General features: G+C 46.2%; 1 protein-coding gene across 1 annotated transcript in view; it reads left to right on the plus strand.

Annotated features, from left to right (window-relative positions):
* Nucleotides 1-11,930: 11,930 nt before the first annotated feature.
* SLC4A11 (solute carrier family 4 member 11) overlaps nt 11,931-18,123 on the plus strand; it is a 138,160-nt gene continuing 131,967 nt past the window's right edge. Inside the window, exon 1 of the mRNA XM_048081565.2 lies at nt 11,931-12,137. Within this exon, the coding sequence (XP_047937522.1) occupies nt 11,999-12,137 (139 nt within the window). The 5' untranslated portion in view covers nt 11,931-11,998. The remainder of the gene's footprint in view (nt 12,138-18,123) is intronic.

The following is an 18,123-nucleotide window of genomic DNA, read 5'->3' on the forward strand; positions in this document are numbered from 1 at the left end:
GTTTGTATTTCTTTTGGATATATCATTTTCCAAATTGGAGTGTGAAAAATATATCAGCGGAAGATATTTACCCTGGGCATATACTGCAGGTCCGGGACACACTGAGAGTGAGCAGCCAGAAGGTCAGGGCTCCAGCAGGTAGCACTGGTCCATAGGAGATGTTCAGCGAAGTGCCTCCATCAGAGCAGGGCCACCACGGGGACATACCGCTCTCCTGCCTCCAGCAACTTGCAACCAATTTCTTTACCCTTAAAGAATGGGTAAAATTTTTTCTTTGTATTTAATAATGCATAATGGAGCTTCTCCCATTAAGCTGCCCAATTGCTGCTGGAGCTCTGGTAGTCTCTTTATGATTTATGGCAAAAAAAGTCCCTTCCCAGATGTGCCTTCTCAATTCCTGGGTGAGGATGGTTCTTCTGACCACCTGCTGGATGGCTCTGGGACTGCCTGTAAAGCTTCTTACACCCATGGCCCTGTAGGTCCTTGTGCAGGATGGTGTTTGTATGGCCACTGGTGCAGAGGCAGAGAGCCAAAAGCGACCCTACAAGAGCTCAGAGGTGAAAGGTGCAGTGATATCCCCGGGGGGAACAGATCAGCAGATCACTTTCTGCAGGTCCATGGAGCACCTTACGTGTCTTGTGGGGGAAACTGAGGAAGCCCCGTGGTCACAGAGAGAAAGGATGTGCGGAGAGATCGACAGCCAGGAGTGCTGAGGACAACGGGGAGTCTTTAAATGACATTGAAAGCCAAAATAAGTTAGCAATTGCATTTAGAATGGAAAAAAAGTGTTAATAATAATGAAGGCAGAAAAGTTCCATAAATATTTCTGCTCTGTACTTGGGAATAGCCAGATAATGTAATCACTGCCGAGATGGTGAAATGCTTTCCATTCCAACAGTAACCCCCTAAGGGGGGCTTGGGCAGCAGCTATTAATTCTTGACACGGCTGCATCTAGATAACTGCACCCAAGAGTTTTATAAGGGCCGCCTGAGGAGGTCTCTGGAACATTAATGATGTGTTTTTTCAGTTGTTTTGGGTGGTTCTGAAAGATGAGAGTCCGGCTAATGTTGTAACTGTGTTTTTCAAAACGTAAATGGGATATCCTAGGAAAGAGTAAGTCTGTTAGCCTGGCACCGGTCCCAGGCAAAATAATACAGAATATCACACAGGACGCAATAAATTAAAGGAGGATAATTAATAGAGGAAGGAAATTAAAGGAGGGTAGCAAAACTAAGGCCAAGTAGTAATACCATCAAGTGAATTTTGTGTCTTTTTTAAAAAATAAGATTGCTGATTTTTTAAAGAACTGTAACAGAGTTGATCTTATAGGTTTTGTCAACATTTTTCAGAAAATGGTGCTTCAAATTAGTCCTGTTTTTAATTTGAATGTTATGAAAGTTAGAATGTAAAGTGTGCAGAATTTGTTAAATGGTTTGCAAACTAGCTAATTAATAGGATTCAGAGTGTAATTATAAATGCAGTAACAAATACAGTTGCTGTGTTTCCACTGGGGTTGGGCAGAAAGCATTTCCATGCTATTTAACATTTGGATTAACGACCTGAAGAAAACATACATTCACCACCGATAAAACCTTTCAGATGACCCAAAGAGCAAGGAAGTCATAAAGGACAAAGGAAGGAATTCTGCAATAGAGAAAAATTATTGCTTCTTTTATTGCCATGCAGTGAGGATGCATCTGAAGGGGCCAAGCGTGCAGGCAGACGGCAGCGACATATGGGCATGGGCTGGCCCCACGGAGAGGGGCACTGGGAAAGGCTTTGGGAACGGAGGGAGGCGGTGGGAAATGTGTGAACCCGGGCTCCCGCTGCCTTTTGGTGACCAGAGGGCTGATGTGATCATGGGGGTGAGGGAAATGGAAAGTAGGAAAGGGAAGACTGAGCTGAAAGCAGCACTGGAGGATGGCGGGCAGTTTGGGGAGTCACCAACTGGGGAGTCACCCAATGCTGGCTAAAAGCATTGACGGCTGGAGAGGGCTGGGGGAGTCAGGAGCTGTCACAAACTGAAGGCTTTCCTGGCAGCCAGAGACTGCAGGACTTCATCTACGAGTGAACAAACACGGCAGCTTCATGTTTTTGGCACTTGAAGCAGTCAGCAAATACGGGCCACTAAGTGGGCTCTCCTGTGCACCCTGCATTCTCTGCTGGTTGCAGAGCCTGAGCCTCCTAGACTAGGTACCCCCATCATTCCCAAATTTAAGAAACGGGAACACCCCCTTCACCCCAAGATGCGTGTTAAGATGCAATTCCATCCTAATCTCTGAGCGCCCCATGGGGCAGCCAAGGGAGACCTGACAGCAGCAGTCTCCTGGGTACACAACCATTGCAAAATGCAGTGGCTGGAGGGCAGGCAGGCTCGGACCAGAAGCCAGGGACATGCAGTAGGCTGCTGAGTCCTGGGTGAAAGATGGCAATACAGATCATTTGACCAGCTCCTGCTGGGCATGGATTTTTTTTTTTTTCCATTGATGCCAGGGAGATGTTGACCATCAGGAGCCTGCAGCCCTGGCACCTTCTGCTGCTCCGCGAGGCTGAGGAGCTCCATGGCGAGGGCCAGCAAAAGGGAGGACTTGTCACCCTCTTCTTCATCAGGGCTCTGGTTGCTGCTGCCAAGGCTGCACAAGCTTTCCTGAAGGTTGCTGTTTTGCTTTGGAGAGGTAATGGATGAACGAGGGAAGTGTTGTGTTTTCTCTGACACGTTGTGCTCTCGTCTGGGCTCTCCCTGACCTGAGCTCACATCACAGCACTTTTGCTGTGAAATTCGTCTGATTCCATGAATTTCCAAAACTGCTGACATGCTGCCCAGGCCCTCTGGGAGTTGACCATTACACATCTATTTTCAACAAAAAAACAAACTGGCAGCCTTTTTTTTTTTTCCAGATGCAGCTATGATGTGGTTCCTAAATGTACCCCTTTGATATCTGATAATCTGTCTGCTTCCCTCCTTGCTCTGAACCTCCTGTCCACTCTGCTTGTGCCCAAACACCACCTCTCCTGAGAAGTCCAGAGGGCTTCTTGCCTTTCCAACACTCCCAGCCTTCCCCTAGAGGCCAACCCCACCAAAGGTAAGTTCTCCCAACCCATTTTATTTTATATTTTATTTTATTTTATTTTATTTTATTTTATTTTATTTTATTTTATTTTATTTTATTTTATTTTATTTTATTTTATTTATTTTATTATTTTTATTTTATTTTATTTTATTATTTTTTATTTTATTTTATTATTTTATTTTATTTTATTTCATTTTATATTTTATTCTAGCCTGCAGTGCTGAATGGCTTTTTAGGTCACCCTTCCTTTGAGGTAGGTGTGGTGATGGAAACCTGAAGCAAACTTGTGAGGAAACCCTTTTCAAACCCTCCTCTATGAGTCTGAGTGCAAGGTTTGGCATCCTTTCCCTTTTCTCATCTGATGTTTACCTTGGGAGGAGCTGTAACTCCAATACCCTAGCAGACAGATCCTTTGGGATTGGAAGAGGCCGAGTCCATCTTGGCAGGACTTTGGTGCGTTACCTCATCTTCCAAAACCTCGTACCTGCGGCCTTGCCCCTGAGCTATGTGGTCTTCATAAAACTTTGTCCAAATCTGCGAGTACAAACAAGATCTGAAAGGCAAGAAGCAGGTCCCCAGAGCCCATTGCAAGCCTGCACACAAAAGAGTAGTCTTCCCTGTTTTTATTGTGTTCCTGATTTTTTTGTTGGTTTGTTTTATTTCTTTTTAAAGATGGTATTTTTCATGAACGAAAATTAACCTTCAGACCAATTTGTGGGACAGTGTCAGGAAACAAGCTGCTTACATGTTCTTTGCTGCTTTCCTTAAATCAATAAAATCATAACCTTAAAGCTAGACAAAACTATTAAATTAGGAAGACCTGAACTCCTGTATAGCCCAGACCTTTCCATTTCACCCTGTTAGCCCTGCAAGGAGGCTGATAGCTTGCGTTTGTCTGGGGCACCTCTTGCAGAAAGACATTTAGCTTTGAGCGCAAGAAGTGAAGCGAGAGAGGACTCCACTGCTCTCGGAGAACTTCATATCCACTGTGAAAAACTGAGGCTTCATTTCCCATTCCATTTTGCCTGGCTTTAATTACTGCTGGGAGAATAGCAAAGTGACCCGTGGAGCCCCAGAAAAAAATCCCCTTTCCTGCGTTCAACTCCATGCACAAGGCACGGTGTGCCGTGCTGCCATGCCCTGCTGCTCTGGCTCTTGTCATCCTCCCTGGAGAAGAACCGAAAAATCATCTTCCAAGCAAGCCCTTGCTCAGGCCATTAGCACAAAACAGCATCATTAGCATGGAAAACTTCTCTGCAAGGAAGCCTGATCCCAGCTTCTTTGTCTGGAGAAGCATGTCTTCTTCAGCTCTGGGTTAAACAAAGGCAGGAGTGACAGGGAACAGAATTTCAGAGATGGCATTAAATTCACCCTAATGATTGGACTAATTAACCAGCAGTGGAGCCTGCCTCCGCTGGGAGCTTTCCTCAGCCCTGTGGTTATTCATTATGGCATTTGTGATTTTCCATCCGAGATGGCCTCAGAATTAGGGGGTGGAGATACCATTTCCTAGACACAGCGTGGTTCCTGCGGGGCTTCAGAGGCAGCGGGGTGGGACCTGCGTCGCACGCTGTGACCTCCAGCCACATGTGAGTCAGGACAGAAATCCCTCTCTTCCTCAAGAGGAGAGCTTTGCCCTGCACAAAACAAGGCCAGGCTCACGAGGGCCACGAACAAAAACCTATGCTTTGCTCTTTTGGAATGCCAGGCAGGAGGAATGCAACTGTTCTGCAAACAACAGGGACGCCCCACTTTCAAGGGACAGGATATGCTGCTAAGTAAAGTATTTTCCCTTCAGCTTAAATTGTTTTTAGTCATTTTTTTGTCCTGTTACTTTGGGATAAGGGAGACAGCTCTTTGCTACTTGGTGTCTCCTACCAGAGCTAGTATGGAGCAAGAAAAAGAGAAGTCAAAAATTAAGTATTTCAGCCTAGCATCCTCCCACATCAGCACAAATCTACAGAAACCCTGTTTATTGAAAAGATGCACATCAAAACTGCAAGATAACTACAGGATGAGGTTCGGTCCCATGCTTTCAAGCAGGTATTGGGCATTGAACTCCAGAAAATGACTTAACTCCAGTAAAATCACCGAGAAACCTCAAGATTTACCCAAGATCAGGTTGCAGCCATGAGGGCTGGTTGCTGCGGATTAGTTCAGATGGGCATTCAGACGGGGGATTTGTTGCCAGGTTGCTTGATTATGTAAAGCAAAGACAAACTCGGTCGTTTGGCCTAAGACAATGTTTTCACTCCTCTAACTCACCGGGCGATCAGGTGTCACCGAGCAGTTATTCTTCATTTTCCTGAGGCCTCCCTGAAAGCACGCCAAAGTCTATAGAAAGACTTTGTGGGGTGTGGTAGCCTTCAGACCTGGTTGTGCTATGTGCTAGGAGATCACCGGAGCATGTGCTGGAGATGTTCTCTGCGGTCCTCCATCCCCCCGGGACAGCACTTCCTTTTGTTTGCTTATCAGATTGATATGTGTTATTTCAGAAATAAATTGGAAAGATAAGGCCATCGTAAGAGCCTTAATAGAGACAGAAAAGCAGTGGAGAGAAATGGAATGTGATTATTGTTTGCGAGAAGATTAATAAGCCATCAAACAGAAATGCTGTCAGATTTCTCAACCTTATGTAACATTTTTTGTGGTCACTGCTTTCTGGGACATCACAAAAGAGCTTTTGTCGCTGCCACCTGAAGGGCTTTTAGCTGCCTCCTTGAGCATTTCTCAAGTAAGGACTGTAATGGCAGGTCCAAATTTGCTTGACAAATTCTTTCTTGTGCTTCATTTTTTCTATGTGTTTTCTTTTAATAATGCTGAATAACATTCATCCAGCACGAGAGAGGGAGCAGGCAAACAGAGCACACAGCCGCAGGGCTGAGGTTGGAAGTTCAGCTCCAGCCGTGTCCCCCATTCACTCCAGCATGGGACAAGTGCGGTGGGACGAGATGCATGTGATACTTGCCGAATTTCCATGAAATTTACGTTTTTGCCTCCAACAGCTACCCTGTGACACCCTCTGAGATGAGAGCCTTCACCTTTCCAGTGCCTTCTCCAGTACGAACATTTCAAACAGCGCCATTGAATTCAGGGACAGAATTATCACAGAGCTATTCACAGCACTTGCTGACTGTTGTCTCCTTGTAAATTATTTTGTCTTCCCTAAAATACGTGGGGAAAAGGGAAGCTCTTAAGATGTACAAGTTAAATAACGTTATTCGTTCAAAAAGAAACACTGCTGAAATTGCTCAGGTAGGATGACGTTGCAAGGACTTTGCAGTTAATAACTGCAGCTATCTCTCTTTTTTTTTTTCAGAAACAAATCTCTTGGCCCCCGAGAATACGAAGACTTTTTGGCTGAATTCAGATAAAAAAACACCCCGCACTTTGTGTTTTAACCTTGATTCGCAATCAACTAACAATGCTAGGGCATCCTGAATTTGCACACTGCCGCAGACGGCAGCTCATCCTTCACTTCGTGAACCCTTGCAGGTGACACCAGGAGAGGGTTACACCCTCTTGCGTAGCAGACATCTGCAAATGTTGTCAGGAACGTTTTCACTGTGACTTCCTCCCTTTGATTTTTTTTTTCTTTTCCCTATTGTATGCAGCTTTGGGATTATATGCTTAAATCTAATCACGGAATTAAGAGAACAGTTATCCTAATTGAAAGTTGATGACAAATCTACATACAGCCTCGTGTGACCTCCTCTCCCACTGCCAGCGGAGGCTGGCATGGGGAGACGTCCGCACTGACGCATTCAGTCAGCAGCCTCGCTGTGTGAGCAAACGTCTATTCCGGTTAACATAACAAAAGCAAATTCATTTTACTCTTGGGAGAAGGTACGAGTTTACAAGAAGAGCTGAAAGGCGGGTGTCTTCACTCACGGGCTGGACCAGGCTGCTAAGTGGGACAAATGTTGTTGGAATATAGTCGTACTAAAAGGTGGTGAAAGGAGGAGTTCGGGAGCCGCAGATGTTTCTGACATTCACTGTTTCTCCAAACCACATGGAGAGATGGTTTCTGTACTCCGAAGTCAGGGCACGTGTCTCCTGTGCTCCTTGCCAGTTGTTAGCCTTGTAGCTTTTGTTTTCCTCAGCTGTTTTCTTCAAGTGGGGGTGGTCAGCTGCCTAAAAGTATCTATCTACCACCAGCAGTGCAAATTCACCTGCATGGCCCCGGTCTTTCAGCACAAGTGTCGGCTTGGCCTCTTGATAACATTGGTGAAATCAAGTCTCAGCACTGACCTGGTTGTCTTATCGAGGGCCATGAATTGATCCCACGCCAGGGGGACATGTTGAGCTGCTCTTCTGGGCTTTCTGTTCTGCTTCCCAGTTGCTTTTTCTCATCTTTCACCCTGCTGGGCTCACGCTGGTGGAGCAACAGATGCCCAATGTACCTGCTGGTGCGGTCCAGCTCCAGCCAACCAAGATCTCAGGCTCTCACTGGGACCAGCAGGAGGGAAAAGTTATCAGATCTGTTTCAATATGCTTCACCGTCCGTTCTTTGTTATTGTTGTATGCCTCCCTGATTTCGGTTTACATTTCCACACCGCACAGCAAACCTCCCCGTGAAATAACTCCCAGCAGGGCGAAGATGTGGACAGATGCCAGCACTGTCACACTGCGGCATCCCTACAGCTGGAGATTTTCTGTGCATTTTATGCGGTTCGCAGAGAATGCACTCTACAAATCTGAAAATATGCTCTAGGAAAATGCCTCTGTTGACACGAAATGTTTCAGATGATGCAGTGTACTCAGCACGTCCCATTTCTGGTGGTCCCGAGCCAGCCTGCTTGTGTACATCGTGCTCCTCTCCCACCTCCAGCCTTAAGCCCACGTTGCCACCACGTCGACCAGGAAGGTATATATATGTCATGCAGGGTGTCCTGAGAGGCACACAGCCACAAAATGTCCTGGGAGACACAAACTACCTGTGGGCCGGGCGGCAGGTGAATGGGTCGAGGACACGGTGCAGCCATGGAGCAGGACATCAATATCAAACCATGCCACAACAACACTGCTTCCCAAGCAATGAAGCAAGTGATCTCTGAGCTTTGACCCAGTCTGACATCCCTCCATAAACCCTGGCTCAAAACCGAAACTTGCCCAAAATGTCAGGTACAGGCCCTGTGTTCCCATTCAAGTCTTGCTCCAGGCAGCCAAGACATCCTGCTTACTGCACAAGCACAATTCAATAGCTGTAGGACTGCAATACAGCATGTAACTAACTTCCAGAGAGGCTGTAGCTTGCAACTCTGTCTTTAAAAACATATTTTACAGCTCAACATCCTTGATTTCCAGGAACTCATGAATAGAGAAGATATATTGTTCTTGGTAACTAAATAATATCATTAAAACCATTATGAATCCTGCAAAAATTATTCCTGTCTACCTAATTTAATCATGTAACAATGACTATTATTAACTTGTCTTCTGCTGCTGCCGTTTGAGATTATGGCCTTGGATGCATGGGTAGCTATTATATGATTCAGTTATTGTAAATGTGCATTGCTCTTAAGTGCTCGAGTGCTTATCCTTCAGTTATCTACCTGAATTTACTCATTCCAGGGCTGGATGGTGAAACTGAAGATGAAAATGAGGAGCTCAGGGAAGAGCAGAAAGATTAACACCTGTCCTCATCATATGGGTTAGTGTCCCATGGCTGACTTCTCATGTCCAATGATTCAAGGGATCCAGTGGAAACTTTTCCTATAACTCACAGTGAGGTTGCTCTGTATGGGTTCTCTATAAAAGGTTTGAGGTCCTCAGCATTTTGTTCACCCCCATGGGGCTGTAAGGAATGTTACATGTTTGAAGCTATAAGTTTATATATATATATATATATATATATATATGTTTATATAATACAAGCCCACTTGGGCTCTATATCCTCAGGCTTTATCCTCCAAGTCTTCAACTGCAAGGGGGAGAAAATGAACCCCTGTCTGCTCCCATCCTCAGATCTTGGTTGTATGCTCCCAGCCTTCACTACAAACATGTGGCATGTTGCACAGAGGTCATTCCCTAGCAGTGTGACTGTCTGACCTCCCCCTCCACACACGGCTAATGTAATAGGCCTCATTTCCTTAGGAAAATCACTTTTAGGAAAGTAATAGTAATTAAAAAATAAATAAATCTCTACTTGTTTCTCCCCTTCCTTGGTAATAAAGAAAAAATGTATTGTTTGGTCTGGTCATGGATTTGAACTGAACTGGTCAAATACATTGAAAAAAAAAAAAAAGAATAATGAACATAAACTCTGCCTTACTTTTGGATTCAATCTCTGTGAGGACAGTACCAGCCTCTGCATGAAGGCAAAGTCCCTGCAGAGAGGAGGATCTGAGCTGTGTCTGTAAGGTGACTGCCAAAGGTGCCAAACATGTCTCCACCTAACCCATTTCTGGGCTGCCAGCGTATTTCTCCTCCGTGCTACAGAAGCAAATAATGATATTTCCCACAGGCAGTGGGAAACATTGCTGTTTCTGGCCTCGAAAATGGAAAACAGGAAACGTTATTAGCCCTCTTTTCTAATGGGGTGGGATACACAGGAGCATCCTGTGTGTGCATGTTACTCCTTCCCCCTCCCCTTGGTGTAACTTTTTACACCCTCGGCCAATTCCAACCTGACAGAGCCACAAAACTATTAATTAATTCCCTGCTGGTCTGACGGAAACAGAGAGCTGAGAAGAGGCGAGGGACTTCTCCCTCTCCCATCCATCCTTACTCCTACAGCAATTCTCATGTCCAGGTGGAGAGGACCCCCTGCAAAAATAGGAAAGCAGACATCTCTGTCCAGCTATGGTTAATTTTAATTTTTTTTTCACTCTGGTTTATGTAATCAGGTGGGATGAAGGATGCCAGATGCTGCTCATGCACGAGCAGCTCAGGTTCTCAGCTAGTGGGATGCGTGACTGTGCCATCCTGAGACACCACATTGAGGAGGTTCTCAAAAGAAGGATGCTCCCTCCTTGGTGTTAATAACCTCTTGGGAAAGTTACTGATGTCTCACCAGGAATGGCAAGGCAGATCCCAATCAGTGCTTGTAAACGAGGCCAGCCGGAGGAAATCCCTCTTGATGGGTGAGCTGATCTCTGATCCGAGCCCAATCACACCGCTGCGAAACGCTGGCACCAGTTTTGATGTATAGTACAACCTAGCTGTCAGGGCAGCATGTTTGAGAGCTGAGGTAATTTCCATGCTGGGTGGAAACTATTTTCACAGCAGAACGCTTGCATTTCATTAATTAGGCGTTATTTTGCAAAGCAAATGGGTTGGAGGATATCCCCTCTTCATTCCTGGGTAGCTGGGTAGGGACCTGGTCAGGGCACGGTGCCTGTCAAGGCAGGGGTGCAACGTGCCCCAAAGAGGAGTCACCTGCAGAAATCAGGGGCTCCTTTCAGCTCCCAGGCTCACTGCAGCAGCTGTACCAAGGAGTAATAAAATTAGCCCCTCATTTCATAGCCTCTTGCAAGTCTGGATGCACTTCTGTATAAAAACCATCGTACAGTTTGCTCTACAAAAAAGTCACGTCATCTTCAGAGCAAAACGTGAACGATGGGCTTTGAGTAAGACCACCAACCTCACAGCACGCATGGAGGAATTAAAAGAAATAGAAAATTACTTCCCATCTCATGAAAGACCCCACTGGGAGGAGGAATCCCCGAGAGCTGTAATTGAGCAGATCAAAATGAAAAGACAGAATAAAATACAGTTGTGGCAAAGCCCATAACTTTCCAACTTTAAGAATTTTTTTCCAGCTTTAAGGATGTTTTTTCCAACTTGAAGGATGTTTTTCACTTATTTTTCCAGACCCAATATAAGGAACAGGTGATGAACATTTGCACCTGGTAACACGAGGGTTGTGTGACACAGCCTTAAGTCATATAACACGACAGAACAAGATCAAGTGTCATTTATTGTTAGTAGGTGTTTGGATATATATTTTTTTCTTGTCTCAGAAATTTGGATTAAAGCCTCAAATCTACCTGAGATATGGAGTCTGTAATAACACTAACCAGCCAGTAATTTTTTTTCCCCAGATGTCTTCTTGCCATTTTGTACCTTAGTTACCAGGAGCCCAGTAATGTGACAAAGTATAAAGCAAAGTGCTCTGACACCAGGACAAGCAATTATTTTGAAGAAGTGGGGGATTGTGTCAGAAACCCTGGTTGCCTCCCACAAAAACACACCTTAGGGATATCGGTGAAAAAGCAGGGGAGCAAATAAAAACCAAACCAAGATGCCTTGGTTTGACCTTATGCTCCAAGCTCTCCCTATCAAACAGTCCCCAGAACTAATCACAGACACAAATTCCAATTTTTTTTTTGGAGACTTTTCTCCTTGTTTGTCCCTCACCCTGACTTCTCTAAGTCTCACCCACCCCTGGGAGACGCTCTTGGGAGGAGCTGTTGGGAAAGAGCCCTTTCCTGCCAGGGATGCAGCCCCTCTCTGCAGGTGAACCAGGTTCCCATCAGGCTGCCCAACGTCACCTGTGCAACCCATCCCCATCCCCATCCCCAGCTGTGTTTTTAAAATCAGGAAAATTCCAGGAAACAGTAGCTAAAACTTCACCGCTTTCCCTGCCATCAACAGGCCACCAAGTTGTGCATCTCCATTTACACCTCCTTGACCAGTTTTGGAGGAGAAATATCACCTAGTGGGCTGGGCAAATAGTTCTTGGTTTGCCAGGTGGGTCAAGCTGGGTTGTTGGACCCCTGGGCTTTAACCCAGGGAGCTGAGGGGTGCCCCCAAGTGCAAATGAGCCTATAGGAAACAGCTGGGGGCAAAGGCTAGCGTGGGCAGGGAGGTCGTCTTCCTCCCCACCCTCATTAGAGGACCTGGTCTCCCCACTGCGTGCCCTCTTCTGGTCCTGGTGGTGGAGAGAAGCTGATCCTCTAGGGCTTTGTGGTGGGGGTAATGAATGGAGCTAACCCCTGTGAGAGCCGCCAGGACGGGAGGAGAGGGAGAGAGCTATGCCCTCCATCCCCTGCATCCTGGGAAGATGAAAGATGAGCTAAGGAAGGCTGAGAACAATGGGAATGTGCTTTCTGTCCAGGAAGGTAAGCTGTGATTTTCTGCTTTTTCTGTTTATTTATGTTTTTAGTTGTGAATGCTTGAAGCAAAGGTAATCAATGTAGGAAAAGCAAAGGGTGGTAGGGGTCTGTATGGGCATGTAAAGTGAATGAAACTGAAAGCTCAGACCTTCAGCAGCTAAGAGGCATCTGGCTTATGAAGATCTTGGGTTTAGGATTTCTATTTTTTTTGAAGGTTTTGGATTTTTTTTAATCTGTTCTTGAGGAGGTCTGGCCCTCTGTTTTCTTTCCTGAGGGAAAAATGATGCTTGGTGGTGATGACTGTAGAGAGGATAGACAAGCAAAGCTGTGGGGCGATGAGAAACATTGGAAAGGACAAAAGTGAAAAATAAACCTTCTTTCCCTTTAATGCAAACGCTTCTGTATGGTGGATACTGCTTGAAAAGTCTTCTAACACTAAGTTGTCTGCTGGTTTATTATTATAAGAAACAACAAGAACAAAAAAAACACACAACCAACAACAACTTTCATGCATGCTGCAAATTTTACTCTTAGATCTTAGAAGGCATTAGCAGAGAGACTGAATCACAGACTGGGTAACGGGGAAGCCAAAGTGATGAAAGGAGGCATCTCTTCTCCCTTGAGCAGCGGTATCTTCAGGAGGAACAGGAGCTACTGCCAACAGCTGCTAGGAAGAAATTTTTTTCCTGTTGCTCATGGGAAGAGCTAAGAAAACTCTTGGTGCCTCCTGTGGTAGTGTAAGCTCACAGACAGGGTGATATATGAGTTACTTAAGCTAATGCAGTGGGATCTTCCTCCCCAGGAGAAGTTGTGTATGGGTAGGAGATTAGGCAGTGATGGTGCCTAGCTGCCTTTATTGAATTCCTGATGAGAGCCTGTGCTGGAGAAGGGTGAAGTAAGTCGTGTGTGGAAGGAGCTGTGAGCCCTTTGCCAGCAGGGGCAAGGCCATGAGCTGTGTGATGCTGCATGGGGTCTGTGGAGGGCTGACCCAAAAAATGGTGGCTCTCTCATCCAGTTGTGAGAGCAGCCTTTGGGTCACACACGTTACTTCTGGCTTTGAATGACTGCTGGTGGTGGAGCAGTGGGGAGACTTCTCCAGTTGCCCCAGAAATAATTTATCTTCCTGTATTTGCTATTTCTCCTAGACAGACCTTGATGGACTAGGTTTCTCCTAAAGGGAAGGAATGAGGGTAGCAAGTGGGAATTTGTGTGTAAGAGGCATGAAGGGGGTTGGATGTTTGGTCCCTTTTTCAACCAAGACATTAAGCATGAGATATAAGTAGCAGAGATAAGCTCAATGGAAAATGTTCCTGGGCATGAAACTAGATGTCTAGGAAAATCCCCTCCAGTTTCTGAGGCTGTGAGGAAACGGGAAGAGCCTTTTGGGTGGCAAACTTCTCTTCTGAGATGTCCTGCTGGACAGGAATAGGTGGAACAGTAACATCTTCCCTTTATCCTCCCACCAAGGGGTGAGGTGTTTCTGTATAGGTGAAAGGGCTTTGCCCTGTGTCTAACTCTTATGTTGAGGCATGATTTTTGTGGGGAGAGAGGGTGACTCAGCTGTGGAGTGTGCTCCTGTATAAAAGGATGCTTTGGGGCTGGTAGGCTGCTGTTTGGGAGAGCCTCAGTGTGGTTATTGGCAGGAGGTAATTCAGTTGTCTGCTGCTTGCTGCTGTATGTCACTCTTGCTCTGATCAGATATATTCTGCAAACTAGCCATCCCTTACCTGTTTCTGCTGCTTAGGACTTAAATCAAGTGAATCAAGGACACCTGCTGTGAAAAGTGGCACTGGATCTGTCCCTGGGTCCCCTGCTCCTGCTGGGGAGAGGCTCCAGAAAGAGCTATCAGTCTGTCCTCTGTAAATCTTCTCTCTGCATGGCCCTGGGAGGAAAAAGTGGAAAGGAACTTCCCTACAGTTTAATCTTCAAAGCAATAACCTAATTTGCTGAGCAGCTGGGAGATATGGAACTGACCCAGAATATTAAATTGCCTCCCAGTGAATGGGAGCTATGGTTCAAAAGCCAGTGGCCCCTGCCATCCCCTGGGAAGGAAGCTCCCTCCTGATATATGCCTCCTGTGATGATCTGTGGGGACAGCAGCTGGCAAGTGGTGGGTGGGAATTGCAGGGGAGCCCACAAGAGAATCTGGGGAGCAAAGGAGAGATTTTTTGCTTTCATCAGTCATTGGTTGTTACAGGAGAGCCCCCCTTGGGGAAGGAATCTTCTCATTACTGTGCCCAGCTGGGCTTCTCTTCCTGCAGAGGCAGGAAGGGTGTTAAAAAGTGGTTTTGTTCTTTTTTTTTCCCCAAGTGGTGTTTCTTATAAAAAAGGGGAATTGAAACTCAGACCTTAAAATAATTCTTGCCTTTTCAAAGGGATAAAACCTGTGCATCATCTGAGTGTTCCAGTCCTGTTTCCTGGTTGCCCTCTGTCCCCTTCTCCCACCAAAATGCACTCCAAATCCTCTTTTTTTTTTTTTACTCATTGACCAATCTTAAAACTGTTTGGCAGGAGTTCACGTCTCAAAGGCATTCAGGTTCCATCTTATCCAGTGATGACTTAGTAGAAATAATAATTACAGAAGTGTTTGGAATAAGAGAAATTTTTAATCCCCAAGACTGAGGTTTTCTGCAGAACTTGTCCGTGAAGTGGGGAAATTGGAGCTGGCTTGACTTTATCCTGGATTGCAAACCCAGGAAAGGATTCCCCTGGCAGAACTGGGGGTGGGTGCTGTGAACCCTCTAATCTGCCCTGCAATCAGGCCTTCAACACTTCACCCCAGCACTGAATCCAAAATACTGCTCCCTAGTTAGTGCCTTAGAGAATTCAGCAGCTGCGGTCACCTGCCAAAAGCTTCTAGTTCATGCACACCCATGCATGTATGACTTGGCTAAAGCCTTGCCCAGAGAGCTGGAGCAGGCTGCTTTGCCAAGCCCTTCTGCAGTCCCATAACTCGCTGGTATTGGTGTGGAACCGACTGCTCAGGCTTTGCTCTCCCAGCAGAGAACTGGGTCAAAAGTAGGTGAAGTAGTGCATAACAATTATTCCAGCTGTGTTCATGGCAGGAATAGAGGTAAGGGACATGGTGATATCCTCAGCCATAAAATATGTGAATATAGGACTCCAGCAGGGAAAATATGTGAATATAGGAGTCCACAAGGGGACAGGATGGGGAGATGAGATCAGCTTAGTGGGCAGGGGACAGAACTCCTCTCATACAGAAGACAGGCAGGGCTCCTGCTGTATGGGAACTGTGCCTAGGACTACTCATTTATGTCCTCCTCATGCCTCCTTTCAGCCAAGCTGACCTGATGTCTGCTTAACAACTGCAGTTATCCCTTGAGCTGATGTGCGGTAGTTTGGCATCAGCTTGGGAAGAACTGGAACAGGATGGGAGGCACCTGCCTATGGTCTGGGACCTCAGTGGCCTCTCTGGGTAAAGGTGGAGGATGTTGCTCTCATGAGAGCCCGAATAGATGGTTTTTGGGGGAAAAACAAGCTGTGTGCTACTCCTCAACACTAAGAGGAGTTCAATTATACCCCACTGCTTTCTTTTATTTTTAAAAGTGGAGTATTCTAAAGGAGGGAGGTATTGTTTTTTTGGAAGGAAGGTTGCTGTGTTGTAGGCTGCTGCATCTGGCACCTGCTGAGCTCTGCCAACCTACTGGGCAGTGAGAAGGACTCAGCACCGTGGCTGAGCAGCTCCAGTGTGTGGGTTCCTCCTCAGTGAGGAAGAAATATGGGTGTGGGAGCCTCCAGCCACACGCCTGGTGTGTAGACAAGATGATGTAGTGCTGTTGGGAATTGAGTCTGCTGTGTAAATGCTATGGCAGAGCAGCTTGAAAGGTCTGCTGTAGCTTGGAGAGAGCCCTCTGCACATCTCCCCCTAAGCCCTGGCAAGGGGCTGAATCATTCTCATGTCTGGGGCTTTCTGATCTTTGTGTGGCTCTCTAAAAGTTCTGTGTAGTTGGAACAAATGGATGTATGTTCCCAGAACAAAAAAATGACATCAGCTGTTCCCATAAATGGAATTAAGGCCAAAGCCTCCAGATGTCACGCATTGTTTTTATCTCCCTTTGACTATAGGAGTGCTTCCTTAACAATTTGCAGCTAATGAATAGCACCAAAAGCAGAAATCTGCACTGGGTTACAGGGAAATGAATGTGTTTTTAAAAACGTAATGCATGTTGACATGGGTGTGTTAAGGCTTGTGGCTGTATCCATCTAGGCAAGGGGTATATTAATAACACATGGTGGCTACAAGTGGTGCCTGTAAGACCAATCTAAAACAGCCTATAGGTATCCGGGCTTAAACATCCCTTCTCAGCATGTGCAGCATATGGTGACCCTCCTCCTCTGTGCAGCGCTCGTGCTGCCTTGCTCTTGTTCCTGCAGTGGCGATGCGATGTGTGCCGGAGCCCCTTAGCTGAAGGGCTGCTCAGGACCCACTGCTCCTGCTGTGAGAACATCTTGATTGCTGACTTCCTGGTGCTAATCGAATCAGGCTTGTTGCTTAATTTAATTGAAACAAAGAGGGGATCTGATATGTGGCATCTGTCAGCAACCTCAGAAGGAGGTAGGGATGCGATTCGTGTGGTAGGCAAGAGCATCTGAAGCATTTCCTAGAATCCAATATTTCATGGGAAATGCCTTCAATTAGATTTGGATATTTCCACACTTCCTTGCCAGACTGGGAGCGGGTAGCTCAGCTCGATGCCAGTAAGGAATATCTTCTTTTCCGAGTTAAGAAAAGCTACCTGGCCAGGCCTTCTGTGTTCACAGTTGGTTTCATGGTATCTTCTTTAAAGCACAACACATTCATAACTGGTAGTGAAAAAAAGTCCCCGTAGCTTGTAGCAGAGGGCTGCTGCATCCATATAAAGAGGATTTTTGAGTAGGAGGGGATGAGGGGTGATTTTCCTTCCCATACAGAGTGTTGGCCAAAATGAGAAGCAGTGAAATAAGGAGGCTGAAGGCTGTGGAACCTCGGTATCCCAGCTGATGTCTCTCCGGATCCAACCTCTGCCAGCTGAGTGTGGAGCTGACTCTTGCACTGAACTGTTGGCAACCAGCTCAGATTGCCTTCCTGGTTTTGCTGGCTTTGTCTTCCCCCAGTCTTTCAAAAGCCCCGAATTAATTATCTATTTCACAGCAAGAGAAATGCTGCTTCTGTGTCTATGTAACCTCCTGTTCTTGGACAGATGGATGAGAGGCTTGAGAGCTGAGCAACCTGCAGCTCTTGCAGCAGGGGCAAATGTGTTAGCGGCTGCGGTGTGTCTGTCCCACGGGCTTGAACTCGTGTGAGCTGTGATGTGTGCTGGCTTCCCTGAGTCATTAAATACCAGCTGAAATTGAACTTGCATGAACCTGCTTTGAACTGAAGCTGGTGCAATGACACATGCCAGAGTTTAACTGGATGTGGGATTCTTCATCAAGTTGGTTCAAGCGTTGCTTTCCTCATGTGCTTCGTGGCTCCTGGTGTGGGGCTGGAGGATGCTGGTGGTTATCTGAGGATGGCAGGGCAGATGGATGCCTGAAAAAAAAAAAGTGCTGCTCTCAGCTGCCTGGCACACAGACCAATGTCTTGGGGCATTGTGGCAGCGTGGCTTAAAATGGTGCAAGGACCAGAGGCTGGTGTGACTGGGGCTTGGGAGGCTGTGAAGGAGCCACCAGGGCTGTGTGGAGCTGACTTGCTGCTGCTTGGTCCACCTGCACCAGCAGGTCTTTATCTTCCACATGCTTTGTAATGTCTGTGCTGTCTTCCATGTGTTTTGTACTGTCTGCATACCACTCCAATACCATGGTGATGGCACAGGCTTTTCCACGTTGATCTAAGCTATCAAAAGGAAAGCTTCAAATTTGTACTCTAGTGGCTGAGTAGTAAGAAGAACTGACTGGGAGCAGCTCTGTCTTGTTTTATTCCTTCAGGAGGGTATTGCAGCCTGAAAGCTGAGGCTGCCCAATGTTTGAGATCACTTGCATGCCAGAACAA

The sequence above is a fragment of the Anser cygnoides genome, chromosome 4 (genome assembly GCF_040182565.1).
Source record: "Anser cygnoides isolate HZ-2024a breed goose chromosome 4, Taihu_goose_T2T_genome, whole genome shotgun sequence".
Lineage (NCBI taxonomy): Eukaryota > Metazoa > Chordata > Aves > Anseriformes > Anatidae > Anser > Anser cygnoides.